The 21,269-nt window shown below is 47.1% G+C and overlaps 3 protein-coding genes across 3 annotated transcripts; all 3 read right to left on the bottom strand.

The window, feature by feature from the left end:
• Positions 1 to 2,818: 2,818 nt before the first annotated feature.
• LOC128730489 (LIM and senescent cell antigen-like-containing domain protein 1) lies at positions 2,819 to 8,081 on the bottom strand. Its single transcript, XM_053823540.1, has 6 exons — positions 7,964 to 8,081; positions 5,181 to 5,300; positions 4,774 to 5,079; positions 4,430 to 4,688; positions 3,786 to 3,927; positions 2,819 to 3,712 (listed from the first exon to the last, which is right to left on the bottom strand). The coding sequence occupies exons 1-6, from the start codon at positions 7,978 to 7,980 to the stop codon at positions 3,513 to 3,515; spliced, it is 1,044 nt and encodes a 347-aa protein (XP_053679515.1). The 5' UTR covers positions 7,981 to 8,081; the 3' UTR covers positions 2,819 to 3,512.
• A 1,108-nt stretch (positions 8,082 to 9,189) lies between these two features.
• On the bottom strand, positions 9,190 to 11,212 carry LOC128722333 (ATPase H(+)-transporting accessory protein 2). The gene is made up of 4 exons (XM_053816101.1): positions 11,108 to 11,212; positions 10,672 to 10,895; positions 10,093 to 10,605; positions 9,190 to 10,010 (listed from the first exon to the last, which is right to left on the bottom strand). Exons 1-4 carry the CDS (start codon positions 11,148 to 11,150, stop codon positions 9,822 to 9,824), a joined length of 969 nt encoding a protein of 322 aa, XP_053672076.1. The 5' UTR covers positions 11,151 to 11,212; the 3' UTR covers positions 9,190 to 9,821.
• A 271-nt stretch (positions 11,213 to 11,483) lies between these two features.
• LOC128722112 (protein RUFY3) lies at positions 11,484 to 20,489 on the bottom strand. Its single transcript, XM_053815945.1, has 9 exons — positions 20,436 to 20,489; positions 18,992 to 19,562; positions 15,856 to 16,289; positions 15,506 to 15,759; positions 15,167 to 15,425; positions 14,928 to 15,068; positions 13,863 to 13,960; positions 12,173 to 12,389; positions 11,484 to 12,067 (listed from the first exon to the last, which is right to left on the bottom strand). Exons 2-9 carry the CDS (start codon positions 19,554 to 19,556, stop codon positions 11,624 to 11,626), a joined length of 2,412 nt encoding a protein of 803 aa, XP_053671920.1. The 5' UTR covers positions 19,557 to 19,562; positions 20,436 to 20,489; the 3' UTR covers positions 11,484 to 11,623.
• Between the last annotated feature and the right edge of the window lie 780 nt (positions 20,490 to 21,269).

The raw sequence follows: 21,269 nt of genomic DNA on the forward strand, positions 1-21,269 counted from the left end.
CAGAACGAAACTACCCCACCGCAGGAGTTTGGCTACAGATAAAATGAAAGAGAGACGGGAGAGAGAAAGGCAATGCAAAGGACAAAAATACAGTAAGGAGCATTCCTCTTTATTCTTATCCCTAGTAAAGCCTACAAATGAAAGAGAGAGAGAAAGAGAAAGTACACAAAGTATGTCTTGTGAGTGAAAGTGCTGGGCTCGTATTCAAATTGTACATTTATTCCTTGGCAAGCCCCCCCATTGTGCCGATCCTCCTAAGATTAACTCTTTTTTTTCTGTCATTCTATTCAGTACTATTAATGAGTAACCTTTGTTTCGTAAGGCCTTAGTTATTTGGTAGAACGTTTCGTGCCTCGGAAAGCGCAATCACAAACACCCTGGAAGCGTAAAGTCAAAACCCGATTTAGTTGTGTTGTTTCTGTTTATTTCCTTTTGTTTACGGTGGCGATTCTTCTCTCGAGAGAACCGCCCGAGACAAAACGATTTGCGAATAAGTGGGCGAAAGAAGGGCGGGAGATAACAAACGTTTTTGTTTTGTTCCAATTACACGTACACGATGCAACTACAAAATAAACTACGAAATAAATAAGCAAAAAGTGAGAGCAATACATTTAGCATCCTTATACACGCCACCGTGGCCAGGAGCGCGTCCGTTTTTGGGGAAGGAGATTTAGAAAGAAGCGCAACATCATCGTGAGGAGTTTTGTGGCTAATGGCATTGAGACGAGGAAAGAAACTCGAGGGTAAGAAGGGCCAAGGCCTTTTAAGGACTTCAGCAAATAATAGGTAACACGAATAGGACCATACGTGGCTTGGAAACGGGTGGCGAAAGAGCTTGTTTTTCCAAACCAAATAATCATTCTTGCATTCCTCTCAAAGAGGACCGACCCTCTTGGACCTCAACCACTTGTGTGCACTTGGATAATGTCGGTCCATATTATAGTCCCTTTTACTTTTTCCATTACTTTCTCGCTTCTTCTCTCTTTCTCTCTAATTTCCACTCACTTCTATCGCTTTCCGGATCTGTATCTTTCGTTACGTTGCATGTGCCACGGCGACTGCAGCGGTGTGTTTTGTTTTGTTCTATTCCTCATCGAACCAGAGCTAGAAGTGGCCATTACCGGTCGAAATACGAATCAGGAAGAGGCAATAATGACGCGATGTAAGGGAGCACGACGTTGGGGGTCGCAAACACGCGAGCTGGAGCCCGTGTAGGAGAGTCCTTCATAGTTTGTTTTTTTTTAATGTTTCACATTTAACGTGTCCTGCGGACACGTGACCCACGAAGGGGGTGGTTGTGTAAGCGAATTGAGTAAACATTTATAAACCACCGCGGGTATTGCAATGGAAAGCGGAAAACAAATGAAACAAAACAGCAGCAAACCACAACCGCGACCGCGATGCGCATGGGGGTGTAATTGTAAGAAAATGTAAGCAAAATGTCTAAGGCAAGTAATAAACGAGCGCAGGAACCGTGGGCGGGATAAATAAGTAATAAGCAAAGCGATACAATGAACCCACAACAGCAGCGGGAAGAGAAAGCGATTATGCGAAGTAATACAACACAAATCAACAGGATAACAACGGCAAACACAGCCTGGAAACACTCAGCATACACTCCCCCACCCAAAAAACATACCCACAACACAACAGAAACACGCAGAGAGAAACACAAGCAAATACAGAGAATAGAAAACGATAAGGTAACTTTAGTACGATGGCTTCATATGTGATTATAAACAATTTAAAGGAGAAGAAGAAACAAGTAACAAATTAAGTAAGAGAGCGTAAAAGAAATGGTAAAATAAAAGTAAATGAGTTGAAACGTACGTCCGAGCGTTGGATTGGAACATCCTATTGTTTATGCGTAAAGAAACCGAAACCCTTGAATCCGAAATGTGTTGTATTGATTTTTCCCTTATCCTTACGGATATCCTTGGATTTCTGCGGTTTTCCCCCAGAAACCGTGCATTCATCCTGACTGGCGGTATGGCTAATGGCTTCCCAAAGCCTTCTACAACAGCAATAACTCGTTATCCTTTGCCGAAGGATGTGCAAACGTTCCTGAAAACTCCACAATTCCGCCCCAGTCTACACTAGCCTTTATCTTTACTGATGACATTCCTTTTTGCAATAGATCTACCATAATTCCTAGGGTACAGCTCTAACAAGGATACCCGGTATCCTTGCTGCACCAGGCACAACCCATCATTGTTTTAAGGACCCTTTGAAACCAACGGATACTCCGAAAATCATTCACCAGCCACGAATTCTACTGAACAACATGGATTCGCCCTTTTATTGCAGATAAATAACCAATAAATTACCCGATTTAACATACAAATATAATAAAATAAATATAATTTAACAAATAAATATAATAAAATAAAAAATCAGACGCTTAAATGTGTTAGGAAAAGCCTACAACATCTATTTTACCCCTACGGTGCTTCCCCAACACCTACAATGCACGTACAGTGTAATGGCAACAGCGCGCCATCCGAGCACCATCGGCGCTCGATCGCCAAAAAACGATTTTTTGGCGAATCGCAAAATCTCGTTTTTGAGCACTCGAAGTACTAGGCGAGCAGGAATCCGAAGAGGTTACCGCGACCAGGCTAGGGGGCTGGGCTACGCGCGCTTGGTAGCCGGGGCCGGGCGATCTCCATGTGTGCGTGCTTCGGACCCGCCCACTGCCTGAGGAGCTTTTTTTTGTCGCGACCTTTCTTTCTCGCTTTGTGGGGGTGTTTGCTGTTGGCGTAATTCGCCAATTATCGTTCGGATGTCAATAAAATGGACACGAAGCAGGGTGTTGGGGTTAATACAAACGAAAAAAAACGCCATTATTTTATTAATCAATTGTGTACACGTTCACTTGCGCGCGTACCGTGCACAACTAAATACGACACACATGAGCGTGTACGGCGGGTGGTACATTAATTGTGCAAGACGCAAACCCACCCACACGTGACGACGCTTGTAAGTTACCCGTGTTAAAGTGATTGTTTACGATTTGTTAAACCACAGTGGTAAATACTAATCCACGGACTTTTCCGCGCGTGTCGGCAGGACCTCCACGGGTTGAGGTGGCCGTGGAAATGGAGCACCAGAAAAAACGACACCGAAAAACGAATACAATAACGATAAGAGAGCGGCCTATTTCAGTAGGCAGTAACGTACGTTCGCTAGTCTATTCTGGCACGATGAATCTACTGAAAATTATTTCGTACAAACGCTGTACCTAACTAAGCTAAGCTAACATTCGAAGTAATATTGTGCGTTAAAAAAAAGGCAGCATTCCCGCGGGAAGCCTCCGGAACTTCGTCCCTCCCCGGTAGTAAGGCACTGCTTGGTTAAAAAAAAGGGGACAACCAGAGGTTAGTACGCAAGCGTTAGGACGCTGAACACCGTTGCGTGGCGTGTTATTAACATATGAGCCATTAGTTATGCGTTTCGTTCTGTTTGGTTTAATTTCGACGCCAAGGACACGGATGACCATCGGGCAGGATCCTCTAAGGCACCGGTTTCTTGAGGGTGTTTTCGTGCGAAATGCGCAGCCGTCGGCGGAGCTCACTCGGGAACCGTTCGTAGCACTTCTTGCACACCGGCTTCTCGTCGTACTCGAAGAACTTGGACTTCTGGTCGAGCTTCTGGTCGCAGATCGAGCAGGAGAAGTGGTGCACGCACCAGGCCTTGTTCAATGCGGTGAAAACTGTCGTGGAAAGAAAAAAGAAATGCTGCGGATTAGACAGGGATACAAGGCTCCAAGCACAACCAGGACTTACCGTCACCAGCGATGACTTGATTGCAGACGAAGCACAGATTACCGAACAGCTGATGGTAGTGCGTCTCGCAGTAGGCCATGCCACGCTTCTCGTAGTGTCGGTGACCAAGGAACGGCTTCTCGCACTTGGCACACACGAAGTGCTGCAATGTGAGAAAAGACGAATTAAAATCAAAGGAGAAAAAGAGATCAGTCTGTCGGTGCGAATGTAAGCGGCAAGCCTTTCGGGCGAGAGCGAAAGAGAGAAGCTCGTTGAACGTGGGAGTGATTATGGGGCTATTTGCATGATCTATTTCGTGCACGCGTTAGACAAAATGGCGCCATGAAATGACTCGCTTTTGGGGGTGCATGTCTGCGTTTGTTTGCAAGCATGACGTACCCGATTGCAATGTTGATATTAAATCGCCATTTACAGTGCGATCGACATGCGTGGCCAACGAAATGACCAACGCTGGTTGCTATGGTGATGCAAATGTACGCGAAATCGATTGCTAAAAGAATGCTCTTCATTCGAATTTTTGCAAAACCTAAAGAAATAGCCCTTTATAATACGCATCATTCAAATTGTCAAACTACTATGAGGATTTCTTCCGCTCTTCAAGTTAAAATGTTGCATATTAATGATGACTCCCTCTAAAAACGTACCTCAACGTGCCAATGCTTGCCAAGCGCGGTCACGACACGCTCCTCAATCGGCCGACGGCAAGCTCCACAAATCGGGATGCCCATGCGATCGTGGCACCGCAAACAGTACAGCTCGTTCATATCATTGGCCGCATAACCGCTACGGTTCTTCACCTCACGAGCCGACGAATCCAGTTCCGCTCCACAAGCCGTACAGTTGAAGTGATACCCGTGATAGACCTCACCCCGGAACCGCAACGGAGCATCGTCGATGACGCCACTGCAAAGGAAAACAAACGCGTCACGCCCTCTGTTGGTCAGTCCTGGCACCATCAACCGGTACCGGTTCTTGCGCACACACTTACTGGCACTTGTTGCAAATGTGCTTCCCAAGTCCGACCTCCTTCTCTTTGCGGTTGCAGTCGTGACAGAGGGCCCGGTTCTGGTTGCGAATGAAGCCGGAATCGGCCAACGGGATGGCGCACCGTTCGCACGTGAAACACTGCGGATGCCAGTTGGCTGCCATCGCCTTGATGACGCGTCCGATCACGAAATCATTGCACTTGTTGCAGCACGGCGCGAACAGGATGTGAAAGTCCTTCTCGCAGTACTTGCGGCCCTCAAACTCGTAGAAAATACCATCCTGGAACTGACGGAAGCATTGCGCGCAGCTAGAAATGGTTTCAAAAGGACATCAAACCAGATTAGGATACACGATTAATTGATGATAGGTGACTTCCGTGTCTCTCTCGGACCGAACAGGTGTACTCACACAAAGCACTGCGAATGCCACAACTGGCCGTTGGAGTTGACGATGCGTTCGTGCGGTTCGAAGCCCTCATCGCACCGGCTGCAATGCATGGTGCCGAGCGACATGTTGTTGGTCGTCACGCTAATCAGAGTTGAGGCGAAAAAAAAAACAGAGAAAATGAAAAAATTATTTTTAAAAATATATTTAACCATATTCCTGCTAAATGATTCAAAATGAACAATTGGCGACTGATGATGTAAGGCATAGCAAACTTCACCCACACGAAGTTAACGATGGATAGAATGTTTAGTGCAGATAAGGATGATTAACCAATTGCGCGAAGCACATAAGTTTCAACAAGCATGATAAGGAACTGCGACGTTGGATCACTTATCCAGTTCTCTTCCCTGAATCACTTATGTGAAATTATGCGAAATATATATTTTATATCACTTTTTGAAGGCTAACCCTTTGTGTGAGGATTAACCCAACCATTTTACTCGCTTGAAATACACTTGGTTAACTAGATTGAGCCCCTTGTGTATGTCTCTATGGCAACGATTGACTAAAAATTAAAATGATCCTTTCCCAAATGCTCTTTTGAGCACTCCTCTGGCGTTTTGTAACATTCCACGCACAATTTGCATACAACTGGTATTCGTTTGCACTCCATTTAACACCCCACAGTAGCAAAATGACTCAACACGCTTCGACACACAACGGCCACCGATCACACGTCATTCACGTCGACACCAAACTAACCCAGAGGACACCGTCTGCAGGGTCGAGCGGCCAAACTGCTCCCAGGACTCCATCCTTTTGCCAGGCGTCGTAGGCACGTTCTGATACGTTCCGACCGGTTGCGACAACAACCCACCACCAGTGGTGTCTTTCTGTCCCGTCACGCCAAGCGTCCCAACTGCAAGTTCGCGTGAAACTGCGGCTCGCTGTCCATGCGCCAACTCTGGCGCCCTCGAGGAGCTGGACAAAAGACCTTGCGGATATTTGCCGACTGGTGTCTTCGCTACGGCCGAGAATTGTACGCTTCGTTGTGCTCCCGAAGACGGCACGTTGGCACCAATACCAACCGGTGCCCTTATCGGTGACTTTGGCTGCTGATAATGGGTCTCCAGTTCCGTCGATGGATAGCGGCTCACGTTATGCACTGAGGGTCGTGCTGATGCGTCGGTTGGGGGTGGGAAACGCGGTACAAAATGGTGACCCAACGTCAGGTCATCTCCCGAACCGGCACGTCTCATGTTGCTCGTTGTCGTCGTTGTCGTTGTCGTCGTCACTCCAACGGCTCCCGGCTGTAGTAAGTTCTCCTTTGAGGTCGTGCGCCGTTTGTAGAGGTTGGAATCTTGCAGCGGTTTCAGTTTGAGTGCACTCATAACGCTTTTTTTTTGCAGGGTGTGTGAGTGCGTGTGTGTCTTTTGCGTGCAGCTCTTTTTTTTTCTGCAATTCCGTTCCTGGAGGCAAAGGCACGCGTTTTTAGCTGACGTCGCTGGAACGAGCTTATGTACACACCGGCTGAGACCGAAGCTTCCCGTCTACTGGCATATGCGCAAAATGGTGTGCACAATGGATCAGATTGCGACTGACGTATGCACTGGCCGGGAGTCGGGGATTTTATTTATCGCAACGGCGATAAATGAGACTCTTCACTCGCTAGAGGAGGTGATCCGATAAGCACCGGGTTTCAGTGTTTCTGGATTTTCCGCCCGTGGTGGATGTGTAGCCGGACCTTCGCCTTAAGGCTTTGGGTGGTTGAATTTGGGGCAGTTTCGCTTTGTTCCTCCACGTTCACACACACGCACACTGCCCTCTGCTGTGGGACGTGACCCGCGACTAACTGGCCAGGGTTTTGACCATCGGACCATCGGTGGCTGTATCCGAGCCTGGCTACCGTACACCGTTGCACCGTAAAGGCTCGTTCGGTGACAACCCGTTTGCTCCGTTGTGTTCTCCTCTGTCGCACGGCTCGTGAGAGAAAGTATGCGGGAACGTGTATGCGGCCCAGGATTTGTGCCCTTTTAAGGTAAAAGCAAGCCACCGCCAAAGGTGAATCAGGAATGCATCTCTCTCGCTGCACCGAGCGGCAGTTTTGCACGTTGCCAACTTTGCAACGCAACCATAGCAGCGCGGTTTCAGCGCCCGGCCCAGAACGCAACAGAGTTGGATGGGATTTTTCTGCTTCTGCTTCTTTTGCTGTGTCGTCCCCAGCGAAAGGCAACTAATGCGAAAGCGCGAGCGAACACAGCAAGGGAGGAGGAGAATTGCAGTACAGGGGTTGCAGTTTTTCAGCCAACCGTCGATCCGGTGGTCATTTTGCGGACAAATGCGTACAAGCCGCTGACAGGAACGGTAAGTATGATCGATGTAAGAACAGTGGTGTTGTGAAGTGAACCAAGTGAGCCTTGTTAAATTCCGAAATGCTCCCGGCAAGAAACAAAAAAACGGTGGCCACAAATCGTCAGATGATTGATCGCCCCCACACCGAAATGTTATCTTTTCGTTATCGTAGCATTCGTTTGCAATCGCGTTTTGAAGGGTATATAATGTAAATGGTATACGACGAAAACAATAATGTAGGTTAATTTTTCGCTCGAAACTCGTACGGTGGGAGCGAACCGATCCCGCCTATACCCCGCATCCGGAACGGTGCGCGTGTTAGGGAAGCGGGCGATGCACGTTAATTTTGTGGCCATTTCTTGATCAGCGCATCTGTTAGCTTCAGCGATCTATGTTACACCTGCCCCTGGCATGATCGGTTTACGGAATATGGCCCGCTTATGAAGACTTACCCTGCGACTGGTGCCATGTTCTAAATTCGGACCAGCTGTTTTCACTGTGATTGTACAACACCGTAAAAGGAAATATATCGGCTACGATTCGAAGTGACACACTGTGCGAAAAACGAACGAATGGAACTGGTGGCCTATAATATCGTTAGTCTGCTGCAGTTCAAAATGATCTTCTATCGTCATTTAAGAACCAACCGATCGATACGAATGGAAAAGAGCCATTACACACGTGAAAAACCTTGAGCACAGAACGGCTGTTGGATCACGGCTCTAGCGACCGATCGGATTCCTACCGGACGATGAGATCATGGTGCGTTTTTTTTCTTCCTCCCACTCCGACACTTGTGGCATACGCACCTTTCTCGGCAGCTGGATGAATTAATTGCTTATCAGGGCAAACGTCGAAGGCTTTTCGTTGGGAAACTGTGCAAATGTTCGATAGTGTATATAAGCCGCAAGATAACAACACTTGTGTTTGAAATATGGTTGCAGAAAGTATTTAAGGCGCAAATATTTTAGTAAACAAACCCCCCGAATTCGACAGTATGTTTTTGTGTTTCTTTTATTGGCAATAATTACACTGATAAATTTGTATGTCCGATGTATATGAGAAAATGCCACTAACCAGTTTTGTCGGCCACTGCAGGATATCTGTGTTCACTAATTTTTAAGTAAATTTTTGCAAATTAACAAAATTTGATAAATATTAAACACTTCATAGCCACTGTTAGATCGCATACTCAATTGTCATTCGTCTGGCGTGCCTGAGATCGTGCTGATGTTTACAATGCAAGGTGCAAGATTCCATCCTTTAAAACGTGAGGATTAATTATTGCACAGTTTTACTCAAAAAACTGCCTTGAAACTTATCCAAATCGCTAATCCTTATCGTACACGCTTTTTTTTCATTTTCAATACAATATTTGTAAGCCTTTATAATCCACAATCAAAACTTATGACTCAACAGACAAAATCCATGATGTAGAAAAGGTTCTCTAAACGTTTTGGACAATTAATTGTTCGTGCTATTATTCAAAATAAAGGAATAATCCTTTTCCAGAATTCATCAAAAACGACTACATGTAATTGCAAATGACTCACGCGACATGTATGATTACGACATTATCGATAATGTGTGACAAGCTCAAATAGAATTTGATTAGCTAACTGCTATGGCGCACAGCTAGACATTTTTTTAAATACGATTTTCATCTAATAGACAACTCTGGAATGTTATCTTCATTTATTTTCTACACCTGACGAAACTCAAATAAACAACAACGCTAAAACAAAGGGAAATTGCAGGCTTTTTCTTTTCCGATTCGGTCCTGCCCCTCTCGCGAGGGCTCGTAACAGTGGAAGGACACTGGTGTCCTGCAATACGGCATGAAACCAAGGGCTGGTGGGACGTTGAGCGATATTTGTTGACGATGAGCAGCTTTGCGGCAAACGTTGTCTCTGAAGCCGCATTCCGGTTTCATTAATCATCAACGGAAACAAAATTTACATGCTGACGACGACAGTGGCTAGCGTAAAATATTCTTGGGAAGGAAGGCTCCTGCTACGTTACCGTGGTGGTCTTTGTTGAACGACGGAAAAAGGAGTCTTTTTGGTAGGTTTTTTCTCCGTCTCGTGCGTGTGCAACCACTTTGGGCCTGTGGGTGTTAAATTGATGTTGGGAGCTGCAGCCCTGGCAGACGTGGCCTGTATCCACACACTAATACTTTCCCAGTTTAAAGCATTTCAAATTCTCCTGACGATCTGATGGTAAGTACGGAGACGATGCATAATAGGGGAAATACAATAATTTAACCATCAGCTGCAACTCCTATGGCCCACCGGATGATGAAGGAAAGCTTTAGTTATCCTTCTTCATTCTGGTCGATGTCATACGGTAGATGATGGAGTCTCGGCCCGGATCCATGGTACCGATAACAATTGAAATGGCAATCAGCGAAAAGGCCAACACGACACTGAACCACAGAATGATGTTAAACATGACGGGGTAGTTGCTGTTGTACTTCTGCGCCAGGTTCAGTGGGTTTTTCTGCGTTATTATCACGAAACATGAGAAAAATTATAATAAACCAATCAAAAAGGGGTGTCATTATGTGTTATCATGTACTTACATCATCTTCCTGCTTTCCTTGACCCGCCTGTCGCTTCGATCGAACCACCACTCCACCTTCGCTTGCCGTTACGACTCCAACGATGACTGATCCATCGAAGGCCTTTTCGGAAGCCGTCTTGAGCTGCGACAGGGCGCTGATAAACAGCTTCTTAGCTTCGTCCAACGCTGGGGAGTTTTGTTCGTGGGCGGCCAACAGCGCTTCAAAGGACATACGAACGATGTGCACGGTCGGAATGCGATCGGTCGACGTTACCAACAGATCGCTAAGTCCATTCAGGAATGCAAGCTGACGCAAGAAATCCGAATCGGCCTTGTTCGACTTTGGCTTCAGGTGTTGTGGGTTCACCTCCTCATCGTCTGGCTGAACTGTTCCGAGCGGGGTTACAAACTTATCGGACGATTCTTTGAGGTCCACGGCGAATCCAACTCCCTGGTGGTCCGAGGACTTTTGCAACAGCTCACTAAGCGCTACCGAACCGGTGTTACCGTTCAGCTGATAGCTCTTGGTTCCCTGTGTAACGAAAAAAAAAATGTCTCGTCAATCACGGTGCAACTCGGCCGATTCCTAGCTACTTACGTCAAGTGCGATGGCGTCCAAACCCTCCGCTACAACCACCACAGCACCGTTTGCGGTGTTGAACGGATCCTTAATCACCATACCGTCCCATTCCGTAGGTAGGCTCACCGAGTAGCCCAGGGCAGCTCCGAAGACTTCCGGCAGCGAATCGGCATCCAGACGGCTACTTCCACTGAACTCTACCGCCTTTGGCGAAAACAACACCGACAGCTGATCACAGTTTGCTGGCAAAAGGACAAAAAGTAGGGCAATTATATTACTCATACTCGAACGTTCTAGGATCTTGGTGGTCACAGCAACCATCCCAGCAGCCTTGGAACTGGGAGGCAATGTTTATATAGTTTTTGATTCTGGTACCATCAACCTACGCTTATTTGGCCCACAGTTTCTTGTTTCTCGATTTTGAACTGATTGTGAACGTTGTAAAACAACTTACCAGCTGCAAAGAGCGCAAATAGGAGGAAAATCGCCCGCATCATGCTGCAGTTCGTTGAAGTTGTCTGTCCTCCGTAATTTTTGCACTTGTGATCATATGACGTTTTTGTCGTTTCGCTGGGGATTGATTTTTGTTCCACTTTCCACAACGTTCCTCACGTGACACATAGTGCAGGGCTGCATCAGTTCCAACGAAGCCCAATGACAGTGTCATTTTCTAAACAGCTCGAAATTCCTCCAGCGTTATCGATTCGAGCAGGGTGATATTTAAACTTGTGATAATTTCCACGAACAACAGTGCGCGTTACATGTACTTTTGTTTTATTAAAATAAATATACTATCAAACTTTTCAAATTGTCTGCATCATTTAGCGAATATTCAGACAAAGCTGTGCCATTGCACGACATTGATTACGCGCAACATGGCAATTTATCATTCTAAGGCATCCTGGGGTGCAATGAATTGGTTGGTTGGAATCGGATTGCTGAAACCTGCAAAACCCGCGCATAATCTGATCTACCTGGAGGCTAGTTTTTCCCAGCAGTAGTCACACACGCGCACCGGTTTGCTTCCATTTGGCGGCGACTGTTGGTCCGCCCGTTGGCTGCCCGCAAAGGACGGCAGCGTGGCAACGTGCTCCGAACAACTGGAGCAGAATATTTTACCACAGTTCCGGCAATGGTGCTTGCGCCGTGTCATGCCAAACTCTTTGTCACATCCGGTGCATTTAGAAACGACCTTGTCCGGAGTCCAGCCGCCCGTTTTCGCACCCTCCATGCTATCGTTATGACCTTCGGGGCCATTATGATTATGGTTGTGGTTTCTGGACGTCTTTTCTTTCAGCTCCGAGATTTGCAGCTTGCTTACACTTAGCTGCACCCCAAGTTCCTCTAAAGTCTGTTGGTCTTCCGCCCACTGACTGCGCAGCTTCTCCAGTTCCACGTTGGCTTTGCCAAGTTGCTATTGGGACAGTGGAATGATGGTTTTTTTAAACTGTAATAAAACGCCAATTGCCGTATTCCACGCATGGACATTATGGGCAAAAAATGGAGCGAAACATGTTACCTTCGAATCATCCATTAACTGCTGCATCTGCAGTTGCATCTCGCTGATGAGTTGCTTGTGATTAATCTCCTTCTCGTGCATGGCCGTCCGCCATTCCCGCTCGATGCGTAAGTCTGCCTCTGCCCTAGCAGCCCTTTGCTCGCTGGCGACCACTTGGAGCGATAGTGCTTGGGAAGATTCCTGCAGCGCGTTCAGGCTAGCCGTTTCCGAGCTGTATCTGTACAGAACACAGGGCTTTAGCATTTTAGCATATAAGAAATGTGATAAATGAAAAGAAGGAACTTATGAGAGGAAGGAGCTGAACATTTCCGAACCAGTTGAATTGAGTTGTAGAGTCGTAACGAAGACGAAGGAAAATGGTTAAACAAACACGTGCTTTCAAAGACAAAAGGCTTTTGAATGTTTACATAGCAAAACATGCATGTTATTTAAAACATTGTAATACCGGTTGACTGTAGTTATATCTTATAACGTAGTCGATAAAAAAAACAATTTTTTGAAAAATTTAGAAATAAAAAAAGGGATTGATAAGAATAATCGACATCTGTTACGTAGAACGTGGATACATCATGACCATAGCCGGTAAAAATCCATATTGAAACGAATAAAGATGAACTTTCTGAACACTAATTTGTTGTAGCAACACGCTAAACATTTTAGTTATGTCTTTTTTTGCAACTCTCTACTTTAGCTGTATATAAAGTCATTTTAGAATATGAGTTGTAAATTGGCAACTTGATTTGTACAACAATATCGTCTTTTAGCGGCGTTTTATTTCTTTCGACTATAGTACACGTATGTAAAACATCTTTCAATATATTTTAATTCATATAATAGTGCAACTAAACACAGGTTTAGGTAAGCTCCCAGCTAAGCATGGGCCTAAAAAATATAAAAATAACTTTAAGAAAATAATAAAAATAGCAAAAAAAAACAAACCAAAAAAACATGTACAAGACATGTTGCCAAACTTATAATTCAATAATTTAAATTCATCGAAAACATGTCTTCAACAGAAGTGTAAAAAGAGGCATAATAAATGAATAAAAAATGTCATTTGTTTTTCGAGTTAAGTATTGTCAAACAACACACCACTTTCTTCATTTGGATTAATTTTATTTCCATTATGCTCTGTTTCCGCCAGAACCGGTTCGTACCGATCCAAATCTAAAGGTTATTTAGTAAATGTATCATAAACGGGAATAAAAGCGAAAATACATCCTTCGTTCTTGTCGATCACGGATCCTCCCCCCCCCCCCCTCGCTGCCGTTTTATCAAAATGAAATAATTTTACATGTTCTTTATTTACTGTTGCTCCCATTTTACATTCAACGCAGCATGGCAGCAAACCCAACGCGGAACCAAATTGAACGTTTTCTAGTATACCACCATCATGCGGTCCGCGTGGGACGTGGCGACGCGATTGTGTTTATGCACGGTTATGCTACTAATACCTACATTTATCGAGGCTTGGGTAATATTATCTGCACGTACGACAGAAAACGACTCAACTCAATTCAACTGTGTATACATATAAACGCCAGTCTAATAGAAGGAGTATATAGGGAAAGGAAAAGCTTGTGGAACAGTGACTGTGGAAGCGAGCGCCTCCACTTGACAGGATGCGGCGATGGAAAAAGAAATCGAGGACAAAACAACGAGAAAAACACGATACACAAAGATTGCATACTTTTTTTCCAGCTGCGAAATAGCATTTGCCATCGATTCGCGTTGCGTCTCCATTCGCGACATGAGCTCGGTTTTGTGCTTCAACGACGCTTCGCACTCCTACAATTAGAACGTGGAACGGGTGGGTGAACAAAAATGACCGAAAACCCCCTTTGAACGAGCGCTACTCTCCGCTCCACTCTCCCTCTCGACCTCTTTCCCTAGCCCTCCCGTCCCTCCAGTCCCACCCACTAATCCACCCCCGACGAAGCAGTCTTTGTATGCGCGTACTCTAGACGATTGCATCGATCGAACTAATCGCCACCAGGTGCATCACCACTTCCGGTGGAACCCTCCACAGGTGGTGCCGGTGTAGTATCCTTGTCCGCACTGCTGCTAACCTCCTGCTCCACCGTCTGGTGCACCTGTTGATCCTGCGAAACCTTGTTGATCGTGTCCTGCGCCGACGGTACGACTGCAGTAGTGCTTGCTGCACCGCCAGCAGATGCTGACCCCGAGCTAGCGGAAGTGACCGCAACTGTAGCGGAAGCGGAAGTTGTAGCCGCGGAACCGGTGCTGGCCCCGACCGAGGGTGATTTTCTTAGCTTGTTCGCGTTAAACGGCGGGATGGTGCCGATCTTCAGGTGCGGTCTTTTGTTCGGTGGCCCCACCAACCCAAACGAACCGCTTCCGGAGGGGGACGACACACCACCCCCGGCTAGCGAGTTGATTGTGCTGATTTGTGAGTCCGTCATCGCATCGGCCGCACCCTTCCGCTCGAGATTGGCCAATATTTTGCCAATCTGGGACGCTTTGATCTGCAATCGTGACACCATTTCACCTTTCTGCGTCAGCTCCACCTCACATTCCTGGGTAGCGTGGTGGTTAGGTGCGGTGAGGGTGAAGAGGCGCAGGTTGATGAAGACGAAAAAGGATATGGTGAACGAATTGGCCAACAGCTGAAAGGCCGATGTCTTCTCGAACGATGCCCGAACCCGAACCGGGAAGACACCCCAATCCCGACCACTTTGTGTGTGTCCCTCTCCCCTCTGTGTTTTCCCAACCCACCCACCCACAGACCCATTACCTGCAGCTTACGGTACATGTCGAGGTTGATCGACTTGATGTCCTCCAGCTGGCGTCGCAGCGATACTATCGTGTCCTGCTTCTCGTGGATGTCCTTCTCGAGCAGCTTCATCGCCATTTCCGTTTCCGCCTTCAGGGACACCTGATATGGAACGTGGGGTATGTGTGGGAGAAAAAGGAAGACACACGGATAGAACAACCAAGCATTCTCCCCAGACACCCAACGATCGTCACACTAACTTGCAGATCTAGCTCCTTTTCGATTTCGTGCCGCTTTTTGCGCTCCTCGGCCAGCGTTTCCGCCATTTCCGGATCGAAGCGATCGAGTACGTTCGTTTTGTCCTCGATCGGGTGCCCGTGCTGGGACGCCCTCCTTAGGGCCGCATTTTCCGCCTGCAACGCCATCAGGCTGTTGCGTGCGATCGCCAGGTCTTCCTTCATGAGCGCGTTCGTCGTCGTTAGCGACTCCACCTTGGCCTGAAGGTTCGCGACGGTAGCACTGGCAAAAGGAAAGCCAAATTGAGGCGTGTTGTTTTTTCGCGTTTCTTGATGACTCAACGCGCCACCACACACGCTTACTTGAGATGTCGATTCAGCTCCTCGATGTAGTTCTTCTGATCTAGCACGGCCGTCATCGCACCGGTGGCACTGTCGGTGATGCCACCGGCTCCAAGACCACCATTATTTTCCTCATCCGGGCTGTTGCGCGAGCTGGACCGCAGGTAGAGCGAAAAATCAATCACACCCTGCTGCGAGTCGAGATCTTCCTCCTTCACGCACAGATTGCAGTCGATCACATTCAGACCCACCAGAATGCCCACGATGATGATGATCTGGAAGGTAAGATCCCCGGAGACAATCAGGAGATGGGTGTTGATGCCAACAACAGCGTTTCTTGTCTCGTGTCTAACGAGTCCTTGTGCTCATACCTCGTCACTCATCATCAGCGCGTGTGGTTCGTAGTATTCCGCCAGCGAATCATCCCGGTGTTCGATCAACACCTGCAGGTAGTCGGCGAGCTTCTTCTGCATCAGAGCCAACCGCAACCAGGCTCTGGCACGGCCCATGTGCGTTCGAACCGTTGGTAGATCGCGCACCGACGAGGTGATGTCCAGCGCTTCGACGCAGTACCGCTCGACGCTTTGCAGGATGTCCCAGAGCTCTTTCTTTGGACCTAGTAAGCCTTTTTTCGGTTTCAGGCCGTGACGCAGGACGTGCTCCAGCACGATAAAAAAGTGCTGCAGCGGCAGGTGATCCGAATCGAGCATGCGACCGAAACGCAGCGACTGCTCCAGCAGTTCCTTCACGACTAGCTTGCATATCTTCACCAGATTGCTTCGCTCGATCGAGGCAGGATCGCGTGCTAGTAGTTGGAATGTCCGCACAATACGCACCACAAACACAGGATACAAAGAAAAGAAGAGAGAACAAATGCGGGCACATCCGGCGATCAGATCATTTGGCTTTTCCCGCACAAACAATAAAATGAATCGCAGTAAACTGCGCCTCGAATCAGCTACGATGAAAAGAGTTGCAAATCGGTTTGACATATTTTTTCCCTCCCCTTAACAAAAATCAACTATATCAACTATATCCAACTGGGTCCACTCCTAAAGGTTTGCTGTTCAACTGTTAGCGTGTGCAAAAAGAGGCCGTGAATGATACGCAAAGAGGCTTGTGAAGAAAGAAGAGAAATTTCCCCAAATTATGGCATCAAACTGTTACATGACCGGAAGAGCAATGGTTAAAACAAACGGTGCTTCGCATCAAAAAGCAACCATAGGAATCACGATCGCTGTGCTAATCGGAATGTTCCTGCTTAAAATGGCAGCTTGCAGCGAACCAACGGCGAGTGAACAAAATGGGATTGGTGAAAAATATTGGCCCATTAATGGCATGCCAATGCGACAGTCGTGCTTTACAGCAGATGATTTGACAATGTTACAGGCACGCCATCGATTAGAGGTAAAATAACTAGGTTTACAAACAATCATGCTGCTAATATTTTTCTTCACATGTTCGCAGCAAATGATACCGGAACGGAGGGAACAGTTTGAGCCTTTAGATGATGACACAATCGTACGGCAAATGTCATTCCTCGCAGAATTGGAGCAAAGAACTGTGACCGTAGTTGAAGACAGCAGAACTCAAGAATTGCTCAAGCTGGCCCTTGCAGATGCTTTTGGAGCATACTTGTACGGGTACTTTGTGCCGGTGATGAAATTTTCCTACTACGGAGGCTTTGTAAGCATCAAGACAGCGAGTGACGTGATGCGTGCTATGAGAAAATACCAAGCCATGCTCGGTGGTCAAGGAACCAGCCTCAGTGGCCAATGGAAGCTATATGATCTTGATTCCGTACACTTTTATCAGCAAGTTAACGGTCTAACGGAAGAAGAACTTAAACAGGGAATAAGCAATTGTAACCTGTTGCCGCAAGGAACACCATTGAATGCTCCATTGGTAGAGATAGATGACGAGACACAAGAGTTACTGCTTATATCCCTACCGTACCATCGCAATGGTTCGGTGTTTAACCCACGATCAAGAAGTGCAAGCAGAATTTTAATGCAATACTACATTGAAACGGGGATATGTTTTCAAGGTAGCAAGGATCAGTTTGTGAGTTTTCAGCGAGAACTTTCCGCATGGATAGCGAACCATACCGTGCTTATTCTAGCGAGTGAGACAACACTCTACCCAGCATTTGAAGCGATCCTCAGAGTAAAGAAAACGATCGACAACGGACACAATAAATTCCCAAAAACCTCTCTTAAAAGGCAAGATCAAGGGCTGTGGGATGAACAAAGTGACGACGTGGGTTGGAATTTCTCAGAACATGAAAGTTCTGATGAAATGGCATCCGAAACGGCACCTGAAGAAATGTCACTGGCTAGAAAAATGTCCATTTGGATCGGTTGCAGTTTAGCCGTGCTGTTAGCTGTGTATATTGTGTTAAAGCTACAGCAGAACCGAAATCTTATCGCCAATAATAAGCCAACTCACAGACGAAGGAGAAGGTACCATAAAAAGCTTTCTCGAAAAGTCGACGGAGACGAGGAAATTGTCCTATTCGATAGGCAGGGCAAATCAACCCCCGTAACGGATCAGAACGATGGTATGGTTACAATTTCCTTTAATTTCCAATAATTATGCATTTTCTTTTACTGCTATTATATACCCGATAGCACCCAGAAGCACTACAGGCGAGCGGAAAATGTCCATGGGACGATTCTTTCAACGCTTTCGCCCCAGAAGCTGGAAATCAAGTGGCAAAGGATATCAATCGGTCGCTACCGGCGTTTTGGATGAAGCAAATCGTACACCACCAACGCCAACACAACGGCTCCAAAGAAAGGAAAACGACAACGAACCTCAGCCAGGACCGTCGGGATTGAACCGGAAAAAGAACACGCAGCCATCCTGCCGCTGCCTGTCGTGCATCGAGCGAGAATCATGTCAAGACTCGGACGAATCGAGAACACGAGGCGTAACGTACCGATAAACCAACGATCGGAATTTGTCTTAGAAAGTCAGTTCAAAAAGCTCATCTAGCTCATCAGAGCACAAAAACATCCTTAGCTCGCTTAGGATGCAAAAAAGATGACAAATTTGGAAAAACAAATGTAAAATACAGCGGAAATTATAATCAAGGTAAAAATAAACGAATCTAATGGCGATAATAAGCTAACAGTTAGGAAAATTGACTGATTATTGTGCGGCCCCCTTTGGGACAGACTGGCACTTCTTTGTCCGAAAGAAAATGTTGTCCTTGGACAATTCTCGATGATACTCGATTCAAAAGAAGAGCACCATCAGAACCCACCTATATCTACCTTTGCAAATTATAAAACGTGTAATAACTATGCACCATGGCAAAGCGCATCAGGCAGTTGATATTAACAAATATGCCCCTTTCCCAGCACACACACGCGCAATAGCAAACCAACAAAATGTCGAGTGGCACACAAATGATACAGTGGAAACGAAAAAGGGAATGTGTGTGTGTGTGTGTGGAAAATTTGCGATAACTAAACGAGTGTTGTACATAAAAAAGGCACCTACAGTAGTAGTTGACCCAATCGCGCTCGATAATCTTGTCTTGGCATTTTACGTTCTCAATTATACCGAAACTATTGAGTGCGTTGCAATCACCGGCTCCTCCGCCTGCACCACCTCCGCCGCCCATCGCATCGGCCCCGCCACCGGCACCACCGCAGCCCGCCTGCTGCTGGCCGTCTTTGAGGTCGAGATCCTGCAGCTCCTTGAGGCAGAGCCACTCGCCGTCGACGGTGACGCGAAAGTTGCACAGGTAGATCGTGTCCTGGGCGGCGGTGTCGCTGCCACCGCCGACCATCCCGCCTCCCCGCAGCTGCGCAACCGACCGATGCCCATCACCGGTGGTGGTCATTCCGGTTCCGGCCATCGGGATGGCCCGGGGCAGCGTGATGAGGGTGGCGGTGCCCGGTCCGTGCTGGTGCCCGTCTCCGTTGCCGTTCTTACCGTTGATCCCGCCGACCGCCGACGACGCTCCGGCAGTGTTGGCGGAGGTGGAGCTGGTGGTGGTGGTGGCGCTGGTGCCGATCGTCTGATGGTGGTTGTTTGGCTGCGCAATGCCCAACGCACGCATCTTGGGCTGCGTACGGTTTTGGGTGGGTGTGGAGGGGGGGAGGGGAGAAGAGAGAGAGAGAGAGAAAGAAGTGGGTCAGCGGTTGCTGTTGAGGGGTTGATCCGGGTTTTGGCAACTTGGCAAATGGCGAAGACGTACCACAGCTGGCGGAAAATGGGTGTTTTTAGTACATTGGAAGGACAACATTTACGAATCCTTATTGTAGGCGAATAATGCTTCCTACATAAGGGCCATGCAGCATACTTTATTGGTGAAACTCGTTAAAAAGCACCACCATTTTGGGTATAGATGTATGTAAGCAACAACCATATGGTTGGAATTTTCCACACAGCCTGCACGAACGATTGTTTTAAGCGCTTTCTAATTCCCTCTACAGTACATCGCCTGAGATTTCAGGTGTCTAAAGCACAATCAATCGATCGTTTTCGTTTCAAACCTCCATTAGCCAAGGTGTTGTTTGGCGTTGTTCTTGACCTTGAGTTGGAAAAGCCCCACAGCATGCAAGTTTTGTGGCCAACTATGCCATTTTTGCATCGCCAGCCGGTGATGAATAACTCATTACGAGTTATCCTTCAAACCAAGCTGACACCTTGATGTGTTTGTCTCGAATGAAATTATGATGCATATTGAACTAGGTCGGAAAATGACACCAAGCTCCGGAAAACACCACACATCCTTAACCATTAGTTAGCCGCAAACAAGCGAGTGCAAATGCAAACAATTAAATTACACAATTTTTCCACCTTTCCAAAACACAAGCCCATCCGCAATCGATGAATTAAAAGGATGGTCCACCCCTTTTTCTTGCCGTGGTACGCCGCCTCCTTTGACCAAGAAAAAAAGAACAAGTTGCCATTGCGTTCCCTGTCGACTACTTACAGTGCGATTTACGGAGCCTAAGGGGTGACTCAGCAATGTTTCCGTTTTGGCGCAAGGTGTAGTGTCCCTGTTCGATTAGCAAAACCCTCCCGCCGTTTCCTTCTGTGACGCACTTCGTTCACGAGTGGTTTCAATGCTACGCCTTTTGTTTTCTGAGGCGTCAGAGGGCGCTCGCAAAAGATTTACACCACGTAGAGCATCCTTCGTTTTTGTGGGATTTATATTTGCGCTACCGGACAGTCCTGGTACAGTATTCTAGAGCCCTCACACGTCGTCGTCGACGGGAAAAACTCGCACCAGACACTCTGGGCAGCGGCTACGAATGCGCTGCTGGTACACGACTGACTTGACGGAATTATCGATTTTTCACCAAATCCTCCTCGCCTACTGCGCTGGCCGGATCGGACTATGCGGATTGAACGGCACCAAACCAAGAAGCAATCGACACAACACACGACCATTTGACGTTTCGCTCGCAGGCGGTATGGCGGACGAGACGTGTGTTTGTGTACACCGGAAAGAGGGTAGCGGCTACCCACGCAAACGCAGCGCATGCGCAATTGGGTGCATCCTTGCAGCCAGCGTAGTGTTGGCCCTTTGCTTGGTGACGTTTACACACCAGGCGAGCGCAAACGCGACAGCTGACACTTGCTGACTCGCTCTACCTGCGAGTAGTAAACAAAACAAATCTGCATCTCTCCCCCATGGGTGAAGTGAAAATGCGCCGCGGTGTTTTTGACGCGTTTGCAAGAGACTCGATGCAGTTACAAAGCGGAAGGACCGGCTCGCTTGCAGCGTTCGCACTAAACGCAGTGTTTTATGCGGCATTTCGTA

Source organism: Anopheles nili, chromosome 2 (assembly GCF_943737925.1).
Source record: "Anopheles nili chromosome 2, idAnoNiliSN_F5_01, whole genome shotgun sequence".
Taxonomy (NCBI): Eukaryota; Metazoa; Arthropoda; class Insecta; order Diptera; family Culicidae; genus Anopheles; species Anopheles nili.